The 20,184-nt window shown below is 40.1% G+C and overlaps 1 protein-coding gene across 2 annotated transcripts in view; it reads left to right on the top strand.

Moving 5' to 3' along the window:
- Window positions 1-20,184, top strand: part of MYO5B (myosin VB) — a 374,368-nt gene that overhangs the window by 171,563 nt on the left and 182,621 nt on the right. For both annotated transcript variants that reach the window (XM_089497439.1, XM_089497447.1), the window contains exon 5: window positions 19,237-19,393. In XM_089497439.1, coding sequence (XP_089353565.1) covers window positions 19,237-19,393 — 157 coding nt within the window. The remainder of the gene's footprint in view (window positions 1-19,236; window positions 19,394-20,184) is intronic.

Consider the following 20,184-nt stretch of genomic DNA (forward strand, 5'->3'; position numbering starts at 1 on the left):
AGAAGCAAATGCAACATAGAAATCCCACCACAAAGAATTTACCCTTTTGATCCTGCCAAAATACATAACTGAAAACACCACTACCATATTCAAAATGAAAAGGACCTGCCCTGGCAACTGCATCTCCTCTCCTGCTCCAGCTGTCTCTCTCCTTCTGATCTCAACCAGCAAAGTATAGCAGCTATTATACTATACTATAGCCCTGTGATGGTAAATCTATCGCACGTGTGCAAGAAGTGGCACACAATGCCATTTCGCCCAGCACCAGGCCAGGAGGAGGAGGAACAGGCACACACATCCCTGTTGCTCCACTTCTGGAGACAGCTGGGGGCTGGGAAAAGCACGAAGGGAGAAGGAGCCACAGACACACGCCTCTGGCTCCTTCTTCCAAAACCTTCCCGTCCTTCAGCTGTCTCTTCAGAGATAACTGGAGGCCAGAAAAGGCATGGGGAGAGAAGTCCTGCCCTGGAAGTCCCATCCCAAAGGGCAGAAGTCCTGTCCCAGCACCAGGTAACACCCGGTGCCAGAAAAATTCTTAGTTGGGGAGCAAAGCCCCAAGAAGGTTTAGCATCACTGCTATAGCCCCTTCCTTAGGGATTCCCCACGCACTGGGCCAAACCAATACTCATATGGATTACACCTGCACAAGCCTATTAATTCACTAGATCAAGGTGGGCAAATTGCTGTCTGCAGGCCTCATGTAGTTCCCCAGGGTCATTTTTGTGGCCCTTGGGCTTCCCAATTTTTCAATTTTACTTTTCATTGCTTTTTTTTTTTTTTAAAGCCATTGTAACGCTGCATGTAGTACAAAATGCAGTCTCCTCCTGTGCCATCATGTGTTATGTGAGAGGTACATTGACAAAGGATTCTGACTCCCAGTTACTTAGCAATAACAGTGAGGAAAAAATTCTTTCCAACTGTAAGATCTTGAGGCCACCAATTTGTAGCAGCTTCTAGATATAGATTGTGAGGCTGTTTGCAGATTAGTGTGGGCCCTCGGGTGCAAGAAGTAATTAATATTTGATTCCCCTCATGCCAGAATTTTTCATCTAACTACCTCTGGTTCAAGCCAAAAACAAAAGGCAGTGCCACACACTTGGACATCCCTCATGTAAGTACTAAATGAAGTAGCATCTTTATAATGTTGCGGTCAAGATAACCTGGTTACGTATTAGTAGTAGTAAAATAATAATAATATAATGAAAACAACAGCAACAGTTTCTGAGGCACTAAGTGCATTTCTGATGGCTTTGAGTTCTAATTATCACACTCTAAATGATTCATTGTTTTACAGTCTCATTATGATGCTACTAATCATCATTAAATATAGCCATCAGATTCATAATGAACTGTTGGGCATCTTTTAAAAAAACACATCTTGATGAATGTGGGAGATGCTTTATTGTTGTTTGTTTAAAAGGGGAACATGTACAAATAAATCATACATGCACATAGTTATGATTACTATATGTTTGGCTTGAAGCAATGCTTCTCTTTTGAACATTAACCTTTATTTTATGTAATTATTTACTCTTCCCTCATTGCTTCCATTTCTTACAGCCACTGGCTATGAAATGCCCTGACATCTTGTTTTTGAATGTCAGCTAGCAGGAAAGCAAGAGGAGCTGCACTAATAAGAGTGCAGGACTGTTGTTCAGTTGCCACTTCTTCCTTGCCTCCAAGAGATAACGTGGCTTTAGTCAAGTAGATCAAGTGTAAACATGCATGGCTTAAGGCAAATGGTTTCTCTACTGTCAGTCTGTACATTTTTCCAGTCATTTATTGATAATTTTGCCACCATTGTCACAATGCCTCTTGGCTCATTTGTGCATCCATCTTGTGTTCACTTTTTTTGGAATAAGTCCAAGTGGATTCAATAGCACTTCTTGCTGAATAAATGTAGTTGATTGCACATCTATTAGCAACCCATTGTTTACGGAGTTCAGGGCAGGCTGCAGAATTCTGTCATCTTTCTCTTCTCCATCTGAGTTTTGTTATAACAACCACCCTTGTGAAACAGGTTGAGCAGAGAGATAACAACTGGTCCTCTGTTTATGGTTAAACCTCATGGGTAAACATGGAATTAAACATGGGTTTTCATAATCTTAGCCTGAAAGTGTTAATACATGCTGGCTGGAAATGATGGGAGTTCCACATACCTGGAGAATACCAGATTGGAGAAGACTAGTTAAAAATGTGAATATTGGCCCTGCTTCAAAAACAATAACAGACTTTTTTCTTTGCCAGTAGTATTTTGGAGAAGAAAAGGAAAGTGTCTGGCTTGGGGTGTGTGTGTGTGTGTGTGTGTATTCTCATGTTGTAAATTGTCAGACACTGGAGATTTGTCATTTTAATTGTGCAAACAGTTCTAATTGTTGTTTTTTACTTTTTGTTTGTTTGTTTTGTAACAGCCATTGTCTAAAGTATGTACATAAACACACACATATACATACATACATCCGGTTGGCATTAGATGCTAGTTCTGCAATAGTCAGATGTTGCAGTGGCATTTTGATGTTCTATCTCCCCTTTCTAGAAGAAAGAAAACCTTAAACTTAAATCCTCTCTGTCTAAAGGAGAGAGTTCTGCAACAACCTGCTATTTCATAGAATCTTAAGAATCTTAGAATTGGAATAGACTTTTTGGCCTGAATGAATACACAGCTAAAGCACTTCAGAAAGATGTCCAGCTGGCCTCTGTTTAAAGACCTCTGAAACAAGGAGAGTCCACCATGCTCAAAGGCAGACTATTCCACTGTCACAGTTCTTACAGTAAAGAAGTTCTTCCTGTGGGTTAGGTGGAATCTCTCTCTTTCTGCCTTTCTCTCAAGCTTTTTGTTGGTAGTTTGAATCCACATGTAAATCCATTTAAGACAGTTGGAGAACACAGTATGCAGTATCTCCCTTTGTTATATCAAAGTGGTTGCATCTGAAAACCTCTTTTTGCACTTGAAGACCTCTCTAATGTGAATGATCAGACTTCCAGGTCCTTCCTCCATAGGCATCGTTCCAGCTTCATCCTCACACAATGAGGATTAACTGTATGACCTATGCTGGAATTGCTAAAAATATTATCAGCACTTTCTTGCTGATAAACTGCTTTCTCTCCCCCCCCCCCCCCCCAAACATCAGTAGGCATCACCTTCAGTGGTTGAGTTCTATTCTATGCCCCCCTCCCCCCCCCCGCCATGTAGAATGGAGTTGTTCTGTCCTATGAGCGCATCTACAAATTCTGATCATATAATTCACAGTTAGATATGTCAGTCCTATGTGGTATGCTTGAGAGGTGATGCTCCCAGTCCAAAGTGGACATAGTCTAGCAAGTCTCAGGGGATGGCTGAAGAGTTTCCAAACCTGTGGTGCATTGAAGGTAGTATTGAATTTGGATGTGTGCAGCCCACACTAGAATCCTTGCTCCACAAAGTCTTGCTGGTTTTCCCTACAAGTAGCCTGAGAGCATTATGATTGGGATAACTTGAAATAAGAATTTAAAAGCGCTTTATGTAATAATGAAAAGCACTGTAGTTAATCGTAACAGTAGCCTACACTGGTTTCTCAACAGTTGGAATCACCAGCCTATGCATCCTGGCAACAGAACCCATGAGCCACTATGGCCGCTTTCTCATTGCCCTGAAAAAGTGGTAGTGCAGTAAAGTAATTGATCGTAAACCTTATTGTGGCAAATTTTAGATGGACTTACAGCTTGAGTTCCTTATACCACAGTAAGGAATCCCCTGTGTGTATGAATCTTTAGAATTGATGAGCTCTATTTTCTCTATGTTGTGCAAAGCATTTAGGGCTGACATAGACAAATGGTAAATACACACTTCCTTAATGCAGAGCAAAGTAATTAACCGTGATCCATTTAGAAACGGCAAAGGTAGCTGTTTATGAAACATAGCTTCACTTGCTAAAGCTAATACAATAAATGTGAGTTTTTTTCTTTGCCTTGTGTATTAGTCCAAGAACCGAGTGGCAAGAAATTGAGATGTCAGGCAAGGAAGCACACAGTTAACATGGATGTGGGGAAACAGAAGGCCATGTTTTGACTAGAATTGGGTACCAACAACACTGTGTACTATTACTCTACAGCAGGGGTAGGCAACCTTTTTGAGCCAGGGGCCGGGTTGCTGTCCCTCAGACAACTGGTGGGCCGAAGCCAAAAAATAAATAATTAAATAAGGAGGGAGGAGGCCGCCGGCTCCTTCAACCTCCACAGAGGCTGAGAAGGAGGAAGGAGGAAGGAGGCTGCCGGCGATCGTGCGCGCTCCTTCTTGGCCTCTGCAGAGGCTTCAGCCTCCACAGAGGCCGAGAAGGAGAGAGGAGGCCGCCGGCAGCAGCCCCGCGGGCTCCTTCTCGGCCTCTGCGAAGGCTTCGGCCATGCGCGGTGGAGGAGGAGGAGGGCAGCGAGGCCCCACAGGTGCCCAAAGTGGCACAGAAGCTGCGGCAGGGGCGGCAATCGGCGGCAAGACCAGGCTGGCGCCGGTCCAAAGGCCTCTGCGGGCTGGATTCAGCCCACGGGCTGTAGTTTGCCAACCCCTGCTCTACAGTACCACCTGAGACAGAGATTGGATAATATTCCTTGTTTTGGGGTACAGTATTTTGCTTTGAATAATATTAGTCTAGTGGAGTGTAATACAGTCAGTCCTTCTTATACACGGATTTATTATACATGGATTCAAGCATCCACAGTTTGAAAATGTTCAAAAAAAGTATACATTTCAAATATCAAACCTTGATTTTTCATTTTTTATAAGGGACACCATTTTGCTATGTCATTATATTTAATGGGACTTGAGCTTCCACAGATTTTGTTATCCACAGGAGATCTTGGAACCAAACCCCAGTGTATAACAAGGGTCCACTGTACCATGTAATCAAAATTTTTTTGTTGGGCACACAACCGTTAAAAAAACCCATTTAAAACCAATATCAGAACTGATAAGACTGTATAGTTAGCCTTTCATTTTTGCAGGAATGCATTCTGGACCCCCCACAAAATGGAGACGCATGCATATTCAAGCCCCATAGGCTTGAATGGTGTGTGCACCCGTGTATGTGCCCTGGGTGTGGTGGCGTGGAGGTGTTTGGGTATATATACTCTGTGACCCTTGGTTGGGGGAAGTGATTTACATATTAATCTATGTGTTGGTCTCTTGGTGAATGGCACGGCCTCAGAGTGGGAGGATATGCAAGGAGGATTTGTGTCTATTTAATTAGTGATCCGTTGTCTGCTGGAAACCTCCTGACCCTGGGTGATGTTCATTTGCATGTACTGAGTCTTGATTTTGGTGTTTTTCAACACTAGTAGCCAAACTTTATTTACTTTCAGAGTTTCCTCTTTTCTGTTGAAGTTGTCCAGGTGTTTGTGGATTTCAGTGTCTTCCCTGTGCATTCTGACCTGATAGTTGTTGGCTTACTGCATGCCACCATTCTCTGAAGATATCAGCCACAGATACAGGTCAAACGTCAGGATTAATTTCTTCCAGACACAGCCACATAGCCTGAAAAACCTGCAAAAAAGTATGGATGCCAGCAATGAAAGCCTTTGACTTCACTCAATAAATGGTTTATAACATGTAAGCCAATTGCCCTCAACAAGCTGGGTACTCATTTTACCAACCTATGAAAGGATGGAAGGCTGAGTCAACCTTGAGACTTCTGGGAAGGAACTCACAACCTTGTGGCAGCTGTACCAGCATTTAACCACTGTGCCAGTAGGCCTCCCTATGATTTTATGATTCTCTTTGTATACACACAGATACATATTTAGCAAGAAAATACATGCATTTCAGGTATACATCTGTTCTCAAATAAGATGTCAGATGTTTTCTGCATGGACCCATCTTAGCCATTTGCAGCTTTGGGTGATAGATAATTAACAAACAAAATACTCTTCTGTTGTATACCTGAAGTCCATTTTTTCCACCATAGTTCAGTCGATTCCCCCTTCCCCCCATTTTCAGTAGGAGTGAGGCTGTGCTGGATGATATGATCATACCTTTTGTGAACATGGATGAGGCTGATATGTTATAGGTCATGAAATGTTTGCAAAATCTACCTTGCAAAACTGGAAATGGACTGCTCGAGGTCCAAGGGATGGGGCCTTTGCTCTTCTTGAAACTTGTGGGTATAACAGGGTTGGAATACAAAAAAGTATCATTAACCTTTGTAATTAACCTATCCATGGGCTTGTGACACTAATTAAACTACAGACTTTTCATAAAATTCTCTTCTGTATTGAAGATTAGCATTAGGAAAAGGAATCCTCTTCACTCCTATAGAACAGCAGGAATTGAAACTATTACCAGTGAGTAGACATTTGATTTCCTCTGTCCTGAGAAGGTTCCATGGAACAGCTGCTACTAACATGGAAGCTTCATTGCTATTAATATTATTGCTGACAAAAATTAAAAACCAGAATTCTCATTTATCTTGACTACTTTGTGGGCTGGGTGTGAGCGCAGGTCAAAATTTTGCAGCTCATTTCTGTGTAGCTTGTTTGCATCATGTAAATTTTAAATATTTGCATGGTTTCTCTTGTTTTTGTGCTTTCTTTTTTTCCTGAAGACTGGGAGAGGAGCCATGAAACGTACTGAAGCCCAATCTTTTCCCCCCTGGAATTCATATCCAACAACTGAGCTGCCTTCTCACAAAGTATTAGGCACAAATGACAAATGGGAATACAGTCCTAGTGCTGTTTGTTCATGTCTTGCACTTTTCATATTAGGTCTTCCTTAAATGATAATGAGCCAAAGCTAGGAAAAGTTACTTTTATGGTCTGCAACTCCTCAAATAGTCCCAGTTAGCATTGTAACTGGACAGACTGGCAGTGGGAGTCTGGGAGTTGTCATATAAAAAATAACTGTTCCAAGTTGTACCACACATCTACAAGTACAGTGGGGCCAGTGTGCCCACTGTGGTTTGGTTCCAGGACCCCCTGTAGATACCAAAATCCATGGATGCCCAAGTTCTGTTATATGAAGTAGCGTAGTAAAATGGTATCCCTCATATAAAATGGCAAATTCAAGCTTTGCTTTTTGGAATTTGTAACAAAATATTTTTCAGACATAGGTGGTTAAATCAGTGGTTGCAGAATCCGTAGATATAGAGGGTAGACTGTAACAATACAATAGCTATCTACTCTAAGCTCATATGATAAAGTCCTTAATACTCAGAAATAAAAGACTAAATACTCGATATAGTTTTGCACCTAACAGTGGGATTCAGGGAGGGTTTTTCAGTTAATGGTCAATGTTAGTTCTTTCCTGCTGATATTTGATCTTCCCTCTACACTTCTATGAGTCTGTGGTTTAATCTGCATTGCCGAAATAATGCAGCCTGACACCAGTTTAACTGAGGAGATACTGAGGCTCATGTGATAAAAGTTCTTAGTTTGATTTTGGATTTAAAGGGCTTTCCATGGTACTGAACTCTACAGCTTTTAGTGGCAAGAAGGGAAGGACAAAATGCTGATGACCAGCATATTATTTTCTGTGATTGTTTTCTGAAAGTCTGTGTTTCCAATTTAGATTGTAAATTTAGCTGTGTCTGAAGCCCCTGACTGAGTGCTTCTGAATAAAGGGGTCAGTGGTTGAGACAAATCTTTTGTGAAACTTAAGGGGGTGAGGGAATAAGTCCTGGCAGGCTGGTAGCATTAGCAGCAAATGTTGTTTGCTGTGACTTTTTATCACTTCTGTTCCCCACTGGGATGCTTGGTGCATGCGTGTGCGCCATAGCAGGAGTGCACTTAAAGACGAGGGAGAAGAGTGATAACTACTTCAGAATATTTCAGGATCTTTTGTAACCACACTGCTATCTTCTTGGAATTGTATGGTCTGTTGCAGCATAGAGGTTTCAAAACAGAGAGGTAGACTTTTGAGTATAGTTACAATCTGAAACTCCATTTCAGTGAGAGGGGTTGTTTGGTTGAGCAGAGGATTATAGGATTGAAAACTCTTTTTGGGTCACTTTCACAAGAGAACATTAGCTTGGATGTTGCATTTTTTATGTGGTGATTCAACAAATGTCAACATGTTTATACTATTAAGAAGAGTCAATCTAGTGTTCTGCTACCCAAAGGTGGAAAGCTCACAAGTGAAGTAGGAAGGTGATTAAAAACTTTTGTTTGCCTTCAGCATCAAGCATTCACAAGTATACAGTCTTTGTATATGTATGTTTTATTGTCACTACTTGCAATTGCTAACATGGGTAATGAATGCAGATAAGATGGCTACCAGAACAGGACAGCTGAAAATAAAAAGTAAGAAATCCACCATGGTTGGGGAATTCCAGAAGTTCAGAAGTACAAAAAGTAAAAAGGGGGGTGGTGGTGGTGGTGGTGGTTAAAAAACCAATTGTCCCTGTCCCCATGAAAACTGATCATGCTCAGTGGCCATGGACCATTGAGCATCATGGAGTGGGACAAGGAAGAAAATCTCAGAAGGGAGTGTAATGATGCATCCTTGGAAAGGGCCTTGAGCAGGAGTGCTCCCTTAATGTGTGAATGCTTTCCGATATTTTGTGCCACTTGGCACAGTTTAATACACATTAATAAATGTATCTTCTTTGAAATTATTTCAATGACATTTAAAGCCCAGCTTATGGCAGTGAATTCCACATGTTCTTTATTGAGTGAATGGAGATCATTTTGCCGGTTTTGAACATATTATTAATCAACTGCATTGGCTAACCCCAAATTCTATTACAAGTTGAGTATTCCTTACCTGGAATTCTGAAATCCAAAATACTCACAAATCCAAAACTTTTTTTCATGGGTTTCTGAGATAGTGACACTTTTGCTTCCTGATGGTTCAGTGTACACAAACTGTTTCATGCACAGATATATTAAAAATATTATGGCTATGTGTGTAAGGTAGATATGGAATGAATTTTGTGTTTAGTAGACTTGAGTCCCCTCTACAAAGTACAGTATCTCATTATGTATATTCAAATATATCAAAATCCAAAAAATCCAAAATTCAAAACACTTCTGGTCCCAAGCATTTTGGATAAGGGAAACTCAAGCTTTAGCAAGAAGAAGGGAAGAGGAGGAAAAAAACCTTTCCATTCCGTTTTTTGAAAGCTGGTAGTCCTCACACCCCTTGACCTATGACAAATTGCCACTACTCAGAAAGCATTCTTCTACTTAGAACTTTTAGACATGACCTTTCCCTTTGAGCTGTGCTCCAATAGCTTTATGGATAACTGTTGTGTTGTTAGACTTGGTCACTCTGTATGTGTAATTAATCACTCAAAGTTGGAACTTTTTATTACCAGGGGAGATAAGTGAGTTGTCTGTGCTCTGATTTGTGTTAGCCATTTGGGGCAGAGTTATAGGGTTTGGAACCCACTGAGCATTCTCCTTCCTGTATAATTTAAAGCCTAAGAATGTGGTTGTCAAAGAGTTTTTTGTATGTGTTTCTGGGATTCATGGTCCATAACCTATAACATGCTCAGCAATCCTTTTCAAAATTCCAATAATGAGTAAAGTTCCTTCGTATTTTCATTCTTTTCTGGGAGTTGTGAAACAATAGCCCAGGTTTGCAACTCATTTTTATGCGGAACCAACCTAACTCCTCTCAGTCAGGAGGACACTATCAAAGGGCTCCTTAAAATCCTCTTGGTCAACTGTGGTCACCAAAACATTCAGTGGCAACTAGATTTATTTAATTCATGCGCCACCTTTGAACAGTTGTCAGGGGTAGCTTACAAAAAGAAAGAAAACAAATGAAAAGAAAAACCTTAAACACACCAAGGGTTACACAGTATATATACCCCACTCACTTCCATGCCAGGATTCTAGGAATAAACTCTTCCAGAGCATGGCCACATAGGCCCAAACCCCCACAAAAAACTATTAAACACACGATTAAAAAGAACAGGATGAAAGCAGCTGGCAGAATTGAAAGCACGCATAATGAAAGCAGCATATTATTTAAACAGTTGATGAAGAAAAAGAGGAAGGAAAGAGTTTTGCCTGGCATGTGAATGTCATAAGAGCATGGATGAGTCACCTATCTGAATCCTATTGCTAGTTCCAACAAGAATAGATCCATTGGACCATCTGTTGAATGGTGGGTCAACATGCATAAAAATCTAATGGATTCAATGAGTCTATGTAAGTTTGGACTAATGATAGTATTAAAACCATTGACCAAACATAGAAGGGTTCCCCCACCTACCACACATTTCAGGGAGGCACCCTTCATGAGTTCAGTGAGGCATCACTACATGAAGGTATGTGGATGTGGGGAAGATGCTCCACCTTAGGGGTGTCACCACTGAGCAAACCCTTCTCAGCCTCTGTGAGATTATCTGTAGAAGCACCTCTGCTGAACATCTTAATGTGCACACAGTCAAGTTCTTCTGATATCTGGGTCTCTTGGTCCCAGCTGATAGGGAAGGAGCAGAGGGGGTGAAGGAGCCTTTTACTTGCATCTTGGCCTGTGTAAGAGAAAGCAATGTGCAAGAGAGGCTTTAGGAGCCAGTTGACCCTGTGGATTAAGCTGTGAGTTATTTCTCGCTACATTAACCTTTGGCCTGTGCTGTGGCTATTCAGCAAAAACAGGTCAAGTAATCCTTTCATCCATAGTAGTGGAGAGGTTCATCAAGGCCATGAAATCAAAATAAACATGTCAAGTGAGTACAGATGTGTTTTTATATTTTCTCATTCTTAGGTATCTCAGCATGTTGGAACACTCTTTAAGGAAGCTAGCAACTTCTGCAAGATTTTTTGCTCCTGTGTAAGAGTTAAAAGGTTGACATGTTGTGGTGTGTGAGAGAGAGTGAAATAACCCATTGTAGTGTGCACAAAATACAATCAATTTGTGCACACAACATTTACTTTTTGTGGGGAAGAATATTGTTTTTAAGGCAAGATTAGGGGGGAAAATTCAAAGATGTCCCAAAATAGCAAAAATTATTAAAGATGTGCAGAAATATCTCATCGTCCCTCCTTGCAGGGAGAAAACTTTTATTTTGTGTACCTGAACAAAATAGGAGAAGATTCCTGCTCTTAGAAATGACTTATAAGAGGTTGATAAATTTTTTATCATGTTAGCAACCCTTTGAATCATCTTAACTCTTTTGAGATTTGATGCTATTTGTTGCTGCTGCTGTTATTTTGCTGCTGCCAACTGCAGTTTACAGTAATCCTATGAATGAGAGAGACACGCACTCCTCTCGATCAACAGCTGTCCTGCTCAAGTCTTCCAAATTCAGGGCTTTGTCTTCCATGATTGAATCAATCCACCTGTAATGCCCTCTACCTCTTCCCTACTGCTTTCCATTTTACCAAGCATTATCCATTTTCCAGTGATCCACACTGTCTCATTCTATATCCAAAGTACATCAGCCTCACAATTCAGTCATCTTAGATTCTTGGAAGAGTTTAGGCTTCATTTGCTCTAGCACTCATTCAAAACAAACATACGGCTTTATACTGAACTAACAATGTCTAAGCAGTTTACAAAGTGTAAACTAATTGCCCCCAACAATCTGGGTACTCATTTTAGCGACCTTGGAAGGATGCAAGCTTGAGTTGAGACTGAGCCCTGGCTACTATTGAACTCACAACCTTATGGTTTTGAGTGAGTGGCTGCAGTACAGGCATTTAACCACTGCGCAATCAGGGCTCTTCATTTGTGTTTTGGTATCTGCTGAACTTTCCTCCAGTATCACAGTTTTGCTTTGATTTTCTTTCTATCTTCATTCTTCAAGGTTCAGCTTTCACGCGCATACATAGAAATTGGAAATATGATGGCATGGGTTATTCTGATTTTGGTGTCTACTGATACCTCTTTATACTTGGGAGGGGCCTGTTTAGTTCCATTGTAGCTGCCATTCCAAATCTTAGGTGCAAAACACACTGCAGAAATATTGCTGTTTGAAGACCACTTTAACTCCACTTGCTAAATGCAAGGGAACTCTGGGAGCTGTAGTTTTGTGAGACATTTAACCATCTCTCTCAGAGAGGTCTGGTGCCACAATAAACTATAATTCCCAAGATTTCCTAGCACTGAGTCAGGGCAGTTAAAGTGGTCCCAAACTAGATTATTTCTGCAGTGTGTTTTGGACCTTACTCATCTTCTGATTACTTGTGTACAGTCTACATTTTGATTAATAACTGAGCCTAGATATACAAAATCTTGAACTATTTTAATGTCTCCATTACCCACATTAAAGTTAGGTAAATAATTTGTGGTCATTATTTTTGTTTTCTTAATATTAAGATATAGCCCTGCTTTTTGCACTTTCTTCCCTCACATTCCTCAGTAGTTCTTCCAAGTGCTAAACTATGCAGAAGAGCATTTGCTGTCCTTTCGCTTTTGAAATATTGTACAGATTTGGCAGTTGCCCTTTGGTCCTCACCTCTTTGTTTGCTGCCTGCCTGCAGGATTAGTCTAGGGCCTTTTTGCCATATGAGTAAAATTGATGGCTAGATTTCACCCCGTCTAATGTCTTTTCTTTCTTTCCCTCTGAGGCAGAGGGGGAACCTTTCCAGTCCCATAAGGGACTTGTAACTTGTTTAGATTAAAATCTAAATGAGAATACTGTAAAACAATTGATTTCATCTGAAGCTGTCAAAGATATTTTTAAAAATATATTCACCAAAAAGTCCCAACTAGAAATAGTGGGTGGAGTATCAAATGTCAGTGGATGTTGGTTTGTTATGGACAGCAGACAGTGACTTACATATTTGGGATTCCCCATGATTCAAAGGAGTGCATGGTGACTCTGGAAATGGCAAAGTTTTTTTTAATTCACCATGCATGTGTGATGGTTACAAAAATTAGAAAATTAGAAAGCAAGTGTGTAACTTATCCAAGGACATCTTGAAACATTAGTTACAAGGATGCCATCTGTTAGCAAAACTGTTTCCTTTTCTATGATTTGTTGTTAGTAGCTGTTGAATTGACTTCAACTCATGGCGACCCTATGGATGAGACATCTCCAAGTCTCCCAAGTCCTCTAATGCTCTGATTTTTTCCTACAGACTTACGCATGTGCCCTCCTTAATTGAGCCTAGCCATCCTTCTTCTACCCTCAGTCTTTCTCAGCATTATTGTCTTTTCCATTGAATCATGCCTTCTCATGATATGGCAAAAGTACAACAGCCTCAATTTAAACATCTTGTCCTCCAGGAGTATTTCTGTCCTGATTCACTCAAGGACCCATTTGTTCGTCTTTCTCACTGCCCATAGTATTCTCAGCACTCTTTTCCAACACCACATCTCAGATGAGTTGATTTTCTTTTTATCTGCCTTTTCCACAATCCAGCTCTCACATCCATACATAATGTTTGGGAATACTATGGATGGTTCTAATTTTAGTTCTCAGTTGTATATCTTTACTCTTTAGGTCAGCGGTTCTCAACCTGTGGGTTGCGACCCCTTTGGGGGTCGAAGGACCCTTTCACAGGGGTAGCCTAAGGCCATCGAAAAACACCACTCCTCTATCCGTCTCCAGGCGGATCTGCCTACATGGGGGTCATCACAGCATGAGGAACTGTATTAAAGGGCTGCGGCATTAGGAAGGTTGAGAACCACTGCTTTAGGTTCTTCTCTAGCTTTTTCATGGCTGCTTGACTGCAGTCTCCATTCTGGGCAATGTTTGATCCTAGGTACAATAATTTTTTGACTATTTCAATTTCCACATTGTCTAATTTGAATTTATATAGGTCGTCTGTGGTCATTACTTTTGTTTTCTTTATGTTCAGCAGCAAGCCTGCCTTTGTACTTTGTTCCTTGACCTTCCTTGATGTGTACTGAGTGTTTCCGGTCTGTTGGCCAGTGTTTTTTTTCCCATATTTGTTGGCAGATTTTAGTTAATATTGGAATTGATTCTGTGTGTGTGGACTGCAGCAGTTTGATTGGTATATTATCTGTTCCTGGTGATTTATTTTTCCCAATTTCTCTTAATGCTGCTTCCAACTCACTTACTAGAATTTGGGGTTCATCTTCATATGATTCTTCATTCCATCTATCTTTCATATTTTCATCTCTTTTATATAACTCTTCTGTGTACTTCATCCAGTGGGTTTTTTTTTTATATTGTCTTGGTCCTGTAGTGTGTTCCTGTATTTACCATATATCATTGTAGTTTTTTTTGTTTGAACTGCCCTTTAATTTCCCTTATCTTGCTGAAGAGATTTCTTCTTCTTTATCCTAGCACTCTGGTCTTTGAACAGTTGCATTCATGGTTCTGATTTTGTTCCTGTCTCTCTTTTCCTTTGCTTGCTTTCTTTTTCTAATTGTTTCATATGTTATCCATTGTGTCTTGTCTTTCTTTTTGGCCTCACTAAGTGTCTTGCTGCATTCTTCCTTTATTATGTCCCTGACTTCTGATCATAATTCTTCTGGTTCCCTGTCAATTATGATCTATCTATCTATCTATCTATCTATCTATCTATCTATCTATCTATACACATATATTCAGAGCAGAAGATCACTTTGTTCCATTTCCACATCTGTTTGTCTTTGTTTTTATTTTTAAAACATTTGCCTAGAAATGTATAGGCAAGATGCTTTTATGCGTTTTTTCAACACTTCACCCTAACATGTGCTTTTTTGTTTGCAATTTTCCCTGTGTACACATTTTTTAAATTTAAGTAAGCTGTGTATAAGTCAACCTCATGTATAAATTGAGGTCAGGTTCTGAGGACAAAATTCTGGATTTTGATATGGTCCATGGATAAGTTCAGGGTAAAATTTTGGGGCATGTAACAAAAGATGTAAAGGATCAAGCAAAGGAAAACAATGCCAAAGGCTTACAAAATTCTGGCAAACATAACTGTCCTCAACCTAATGGATAGATGAATGGCATAAGGAGGCTGCGAAATATGTGGAGGGGAAAAAGGGCAACTACATTGGCAGTGATGATATCTTTTAACTTTAATGTGCCTTATTTGGACCCAGAAGACTAATAGAAATACTAGAAATGTCTTACTCAAATCCTTCAAAGCCCAGTTTCTCATTGTTAGAATAACATCACTAGAATTCCCTTCTTTGAGTAGAGTGGTGAAAGGCGAGAGCTTAGTCCATCCCAGGAGAACATAAAAGAAGCAATGATTCCCTGTACTCTCTTGGTGTTCCTTTAAGGGAAAACACCAAAGAGACACTGTCACCAATCTCCCACCCAGGCATTCAAATAGGCCAGACGTGGTGCCACAGTGGAGAGAGTTGAGGAAGTTGGTGCTTCTTTTACGTTCTCCTGCACAGACTGAGCTCTTGCCTGTCACCATGCTACTCAGAGAAGCGATGGTTCCTTTTTTATAGAAGAGTTATGGTACAGTATGTGCATTGATCAGTGGATAAGTCAACCATTGAATGTCCTGGCAAAATTGGGATTGAAGTTTGGGACAGGTCCATTGAGAGATGAATTGACAGGCAGAGGCAACTGCAAGACAGAGTCTTCACTGTTGGGACAAGGCAGGCAGGTAGAATAGCAAGCAATATGAAAAGGTAGGGTTGAGCAACTTGTAGCCATGTAGATGTTGTCAGAGTTCTACTTTCATCAGCTGGAGGGTCACACATTTGTCACTGCTGTATTGGGCACAGAGGAGAGTAGGGGGGAAGGGCAGCAATGGAGGGAACTAGCAAGCTGACTGGAAGCTGGAACAAAGCTAGGAGGTGGTCAACCGAACAGAGCCAGTGTCTTCATGATTCTGCACCTCCCCAAGATATAAAATACCTGTAAATTGCATACAGAGTCCCTTGGTGTCTGCTGGAGTTTGTTTCCAGGACACCTGTGGATATCAAAATCCATAGATGTTCAGGTTCCATTCAATACCATGCATAGTAAAATGGTATCCTGTATATAAAATGGAGGTCTCAATGTTTGCTTTTTGTAATTTATATATTTTTGTTTGTTTGTTTGTTTTATTTGTATTTTTATTTGTATTTATTTATTTATTTATTTATATTTGAAGCCATGGGTGGCTACATCTGTGGATAGGGTTGACTGTATTTTCAAATGTTCATCTTCTGGTTTGTTGTGCCTGTTGTTGTTTTTTCTTTCCCCACTTCATTTCCCAGTTGTTGGTACTTCTTTGATTTTCCAGGGGCATATTATTTGAAAAGAAGCACAAAAATAGGAATAAATAATGTGGGTGATTTTTACGCCATCAGGAATCACACAGTGAATGGGACATCACAGAAAAGAAGCCCAGTTAATCTTTTTCTCTGTGGGAAAGTGAGAGAAGTGTAAATAAGTGAAGATTCCCCCAAGGAGTGCTGTAAAATAACTGGATGGCATTTTATGGCATCAATGAAAACATTTGCAAATCTTTTCCGCTTGAACACTGAATTCCTTCACACCATTCTCTGATTTAGGGCTAATTCTGTTTGAAGAGGCTCAAGAAACCAAAGATACACACACACCCACACACACACACACTGAACTAAAAGTACAATAATTCTCTACTGCCTGTTTGAGCTGTCGATTTCAGGATCAGGATTAAGGTATCAGAAAAGAATAAAACCTTAATGATATCATAATATGTTTATTAAATGGTTGCACATGATGGGGCTATGTGGTAGGTCATAAATCTTGAATGAATATGATACCACAGACTGAGCTGAATAAATCCTGAGAATGAAATACTGTAGACTGTTGGGTTAGTTGTTCTGAAATTGTGAAGACTTTCAGTGCTGTGAGTTCCCAAACTATGAAAACTGTGAGCAGTTATTGTGGCGAGTGAGTCTTTATGGTAAAAAAACAAAACATGAAGACTTTAGATTGTTACTTTCTAATCCTGTTTTTTTTAAAAAAACTGTTTTCCCCCCAACTCTGAGTGCAAAGCGATAGCAGTAGCAAGTACATTTCTATATCGCTTATCAGTGCGCTTAAGCACTCCTTAAGTGGTTTACAATGTGTAAGCTAATTGCCCCCAACAAGCTGGGTACTCATTTTAGTGACCTATGGAAGGATGCAAGGCTGAGTTGATCCTGGAGCCCTGCCTGGGATCGAGCTCACAACCTTGTGGCTGTGAATGGCTGCAATACAGGCATTTAGCCACTGCACCACAAGGGCTCCCTAAAAACTTGTTTTTTCCCCAACCCTGGTGGCAAAGCTGCTACTACAGACTTTTGCATATTATTATTATTATTATTATTATTATTATTATTATTATTATTATTAACCTTATAAAGTGCTGTAAATTTACTGTAAATTTATTGATCCAAACTAACACATTTACTGTATGTATTTGAACTCTAGCATACAATAACAATGAGCAAGAGTCCTATCATCAGCAGACAGACAGCTGTTACAAATAAGGTTGTGATGCTTGTGCATTTGTCTGCAGTTTTTAGTGCGAAACCATGTGCTATCAGTTGTAGGGCTGGCATTGCTTAATGGTTGTAAATGAGGAACTTTATTTTTAGCATAGTTTTTAAAAGCAGTTTTAAGCATTTAAATAGAGATAGCTACCATCAGAGAAACAATAAATTGAACTTTAAAATAAACTGGAAGCTGAGATCCCGAGGAAGCTAAGTGTTGTTCTGTTCTTGCAAGGAATTATTATTATGATGATTTAAGTAATCATTGCCCCATTCCATGAAAAGACAACTGGAATGAATGGCAGGCTATATGAAGCTATGCAGATGAATGAATCAGTAAATGTGTCACATGGCTGTTTGGTGCATACACAGGAGAAGCATTTTTGGTGACGGCTCCCAGGCTGTGGAACTCCCTTGCCTCCTCTGCTCTTCCATTGCAAGGAGGTATAAAGACCTTTCTTAAAAAACTCATTTAAACAGGTATTTGATGATTAATAGGTTGTGCAAAAGGATCTTTTTTGGTGTATGTGCGTTGTGATTTTGTCTTTATTGTTCTGTACTTTCTAATGATTTTGCATATTTAAAAATGAATGCTGTTTTAATATGATAGCTTTAATGTGTTTTAACTTCTCTATAATGAGATGTTGAGGTCTGTCATATTTTAGTCTCATTGGCCCAAAACACATGGGCCAAATAAAGTGGTTCAAATGACACATGCCCCCAAAGCAGCCGGAAGCTGCTCCGACACCACAATCTGGATCTTTGAACTGGATCAAGAAGAAGCTGGAATAATCCAGCTACTGATGGCAGCTGGCTTTGACCACAGTGGTGGGCCGCTTTCAGAGCAAGCCGTGCGTTTACTATAATCTCGGCACAATCATGGCCCGAGCGCCCAGAGGCTGCTCTTTATTGGCCATGTGCTTTACCCCATTGTAAACTGGCATATCAGGAGAAAGCTGGGGTGTAAGTTATATAAACAATAATTGCATAGCTCCATTAACAAAGCCTCTGTTAAAGAAGGTTCTTTTTGCAAAGACTTTTTATGCCTGCTCAGCCCCCCTTTTCCTTCTTCTCTTCTATCTACACAGAGGTTTTTTTAACAGCATCAGTGTTGGGAAGATGGTAAAGGAGAGCTGGAAAAACAAAGTCTTTGGTGCCAAGCTGCAGCACTGTGTCTGCAGTAAACAACACAGTAAAACCTCTATTGGGAAAGAGCAGAGTTCACTTCTAGCTGATCCTACTGTAGCCCTGTGTGTTTTCCTTCTACAAACATTTGACCCCAGGACAACTTAGTGAGCATACAAAAACAGAGAGAAAAGAGGAAAAGAGACAAATTTCCTTGTCATCTGTTCTCCTGGTCTAAATATGCTAAAGGCACTAGATCCCGTTTGATCTTGGAAGCGAAGGAGGGTCAGCCCTGGTCAGTACTTGGATGGGAGACCACCAACAAATATCAGGTGCTGTAGGCTACGTTTGAGAGGGAAGAACTGCTTGTGTGTGTGTATTCATGCACATCCACTCACCCACCGACACAATCTGTCCTCAGCATGATAAAGAAGCATAGATCTGTAAGGCTGGCTACCTAAATGGAAATCACAAGAAAAGAGGGTGCTGGTGGAAGAAAAAATAAGCCATGGATGCATTTTGGAAGGAGTCTCCATGTGGTCTCTACTCTCTACAGATTCAAAATCCTTTTCTATATTTATGCAAGGCTTACCTGACCATGTTGTTTCGTTTCCCATGTTCACCTTGCTAGCTTCAGATAAAAAGTTACTGAAACAATTTGAACTCCTCTTCTTTTTTTGCAGTGTAGGAACCCGTCCCTATTCTTTTCATGTCCTTTCCACTTCTGGTACTAAATTTTCCATTAAATAAGTCATGCCCAGGAACACATCTACTTAGTCCACTGAAGTATACCTATAGTTGTAACATCTTCCTCTTTCTTTATCTTGTAGGGATGAAAAGAACCAGTCTATTATTGTTAGTGGCGAGTCTGGTGCTGGCAAGACAGTCTCTGCCAAATACGCCATGCGCTTCTTTGCATCAGTCGGAGGTTCTTCCAGTGAAACCAACATTGAAGAGAAGGTCTTGGCTTCCAGTCCTATCATGGAGGTATGTGCTGTAATGTGGATTTTTGTGGTTTCATTTTCAATTGTTATGTGCACCTTTGTACTAATTTTTAAAAGTCAGATGTGGTACACAGGGTTGTTGAATTACTACACCAACCTTTTGGATCTGATTTCATTATTTTCTTCCACCTGAATTTAATTCTGACTCCTTCATAAATGGCAAATGTATATTAATTAGAAATAACAAATTTACTGTAAAAAAATTGGTAGCACAAGGTGTTTCATCACCCTCACATGAATCAACAGTTTACTTACATAGAACATAAAATATATTTATTTGATTAAAAGTTCTGGAAAATAAAGCTTTTCTGAATTCCAAATACATTAGTAAAAAGGTGTTCTTCCATAGCTACTATGTTTGTCCTGCATTATAAGTTCATTTAGGATAGGATTTTGCTTTCCACATTGTCCAGTTAATGATGGTGACTGTGATGATTTTATTCATTTAAATTCCATCTTCCTCTCTGCTCTAGAACTCAAATTAAAATAGATACAGATTTAAGCTCACATCAACAAACACATACAAAAAATACAATATAATTAAGTTTTCAGAGACTCATAAAGGCATATCATAGAGTCATAGTGCTGGAAGAGACCACAAGGGTCATCCAGTCCAACCTGTCTGCTATGCAGAAAGACACAGTCAAAGCACCCCCAACAGATAGCCATCCAGCCTCTGCTTAAAATCCTCCAAATAAGGAGAATCCACTAAACTACAAGCCAGCATATTCAGGAAGTTCTACCTAATGTTTAGGTAGAATCACTTTTCCTATA

This window comes from Sceloporus occidentalis, unplaced genomic scaffold (genome assembly GCF_023333645.1).
Source record: "Sceloporus occidentalis isolate IW3139 unplaced genomic scaffold, rSceOcc1.0.p SCAF_1, whole genome shotgun sequence".
NCBI lineage: Eukaryota > Metazoa > Chordata > Lepidosauria > Squamata > Phrynosomatidae > Sceloporus > Sceloporus occidentalis.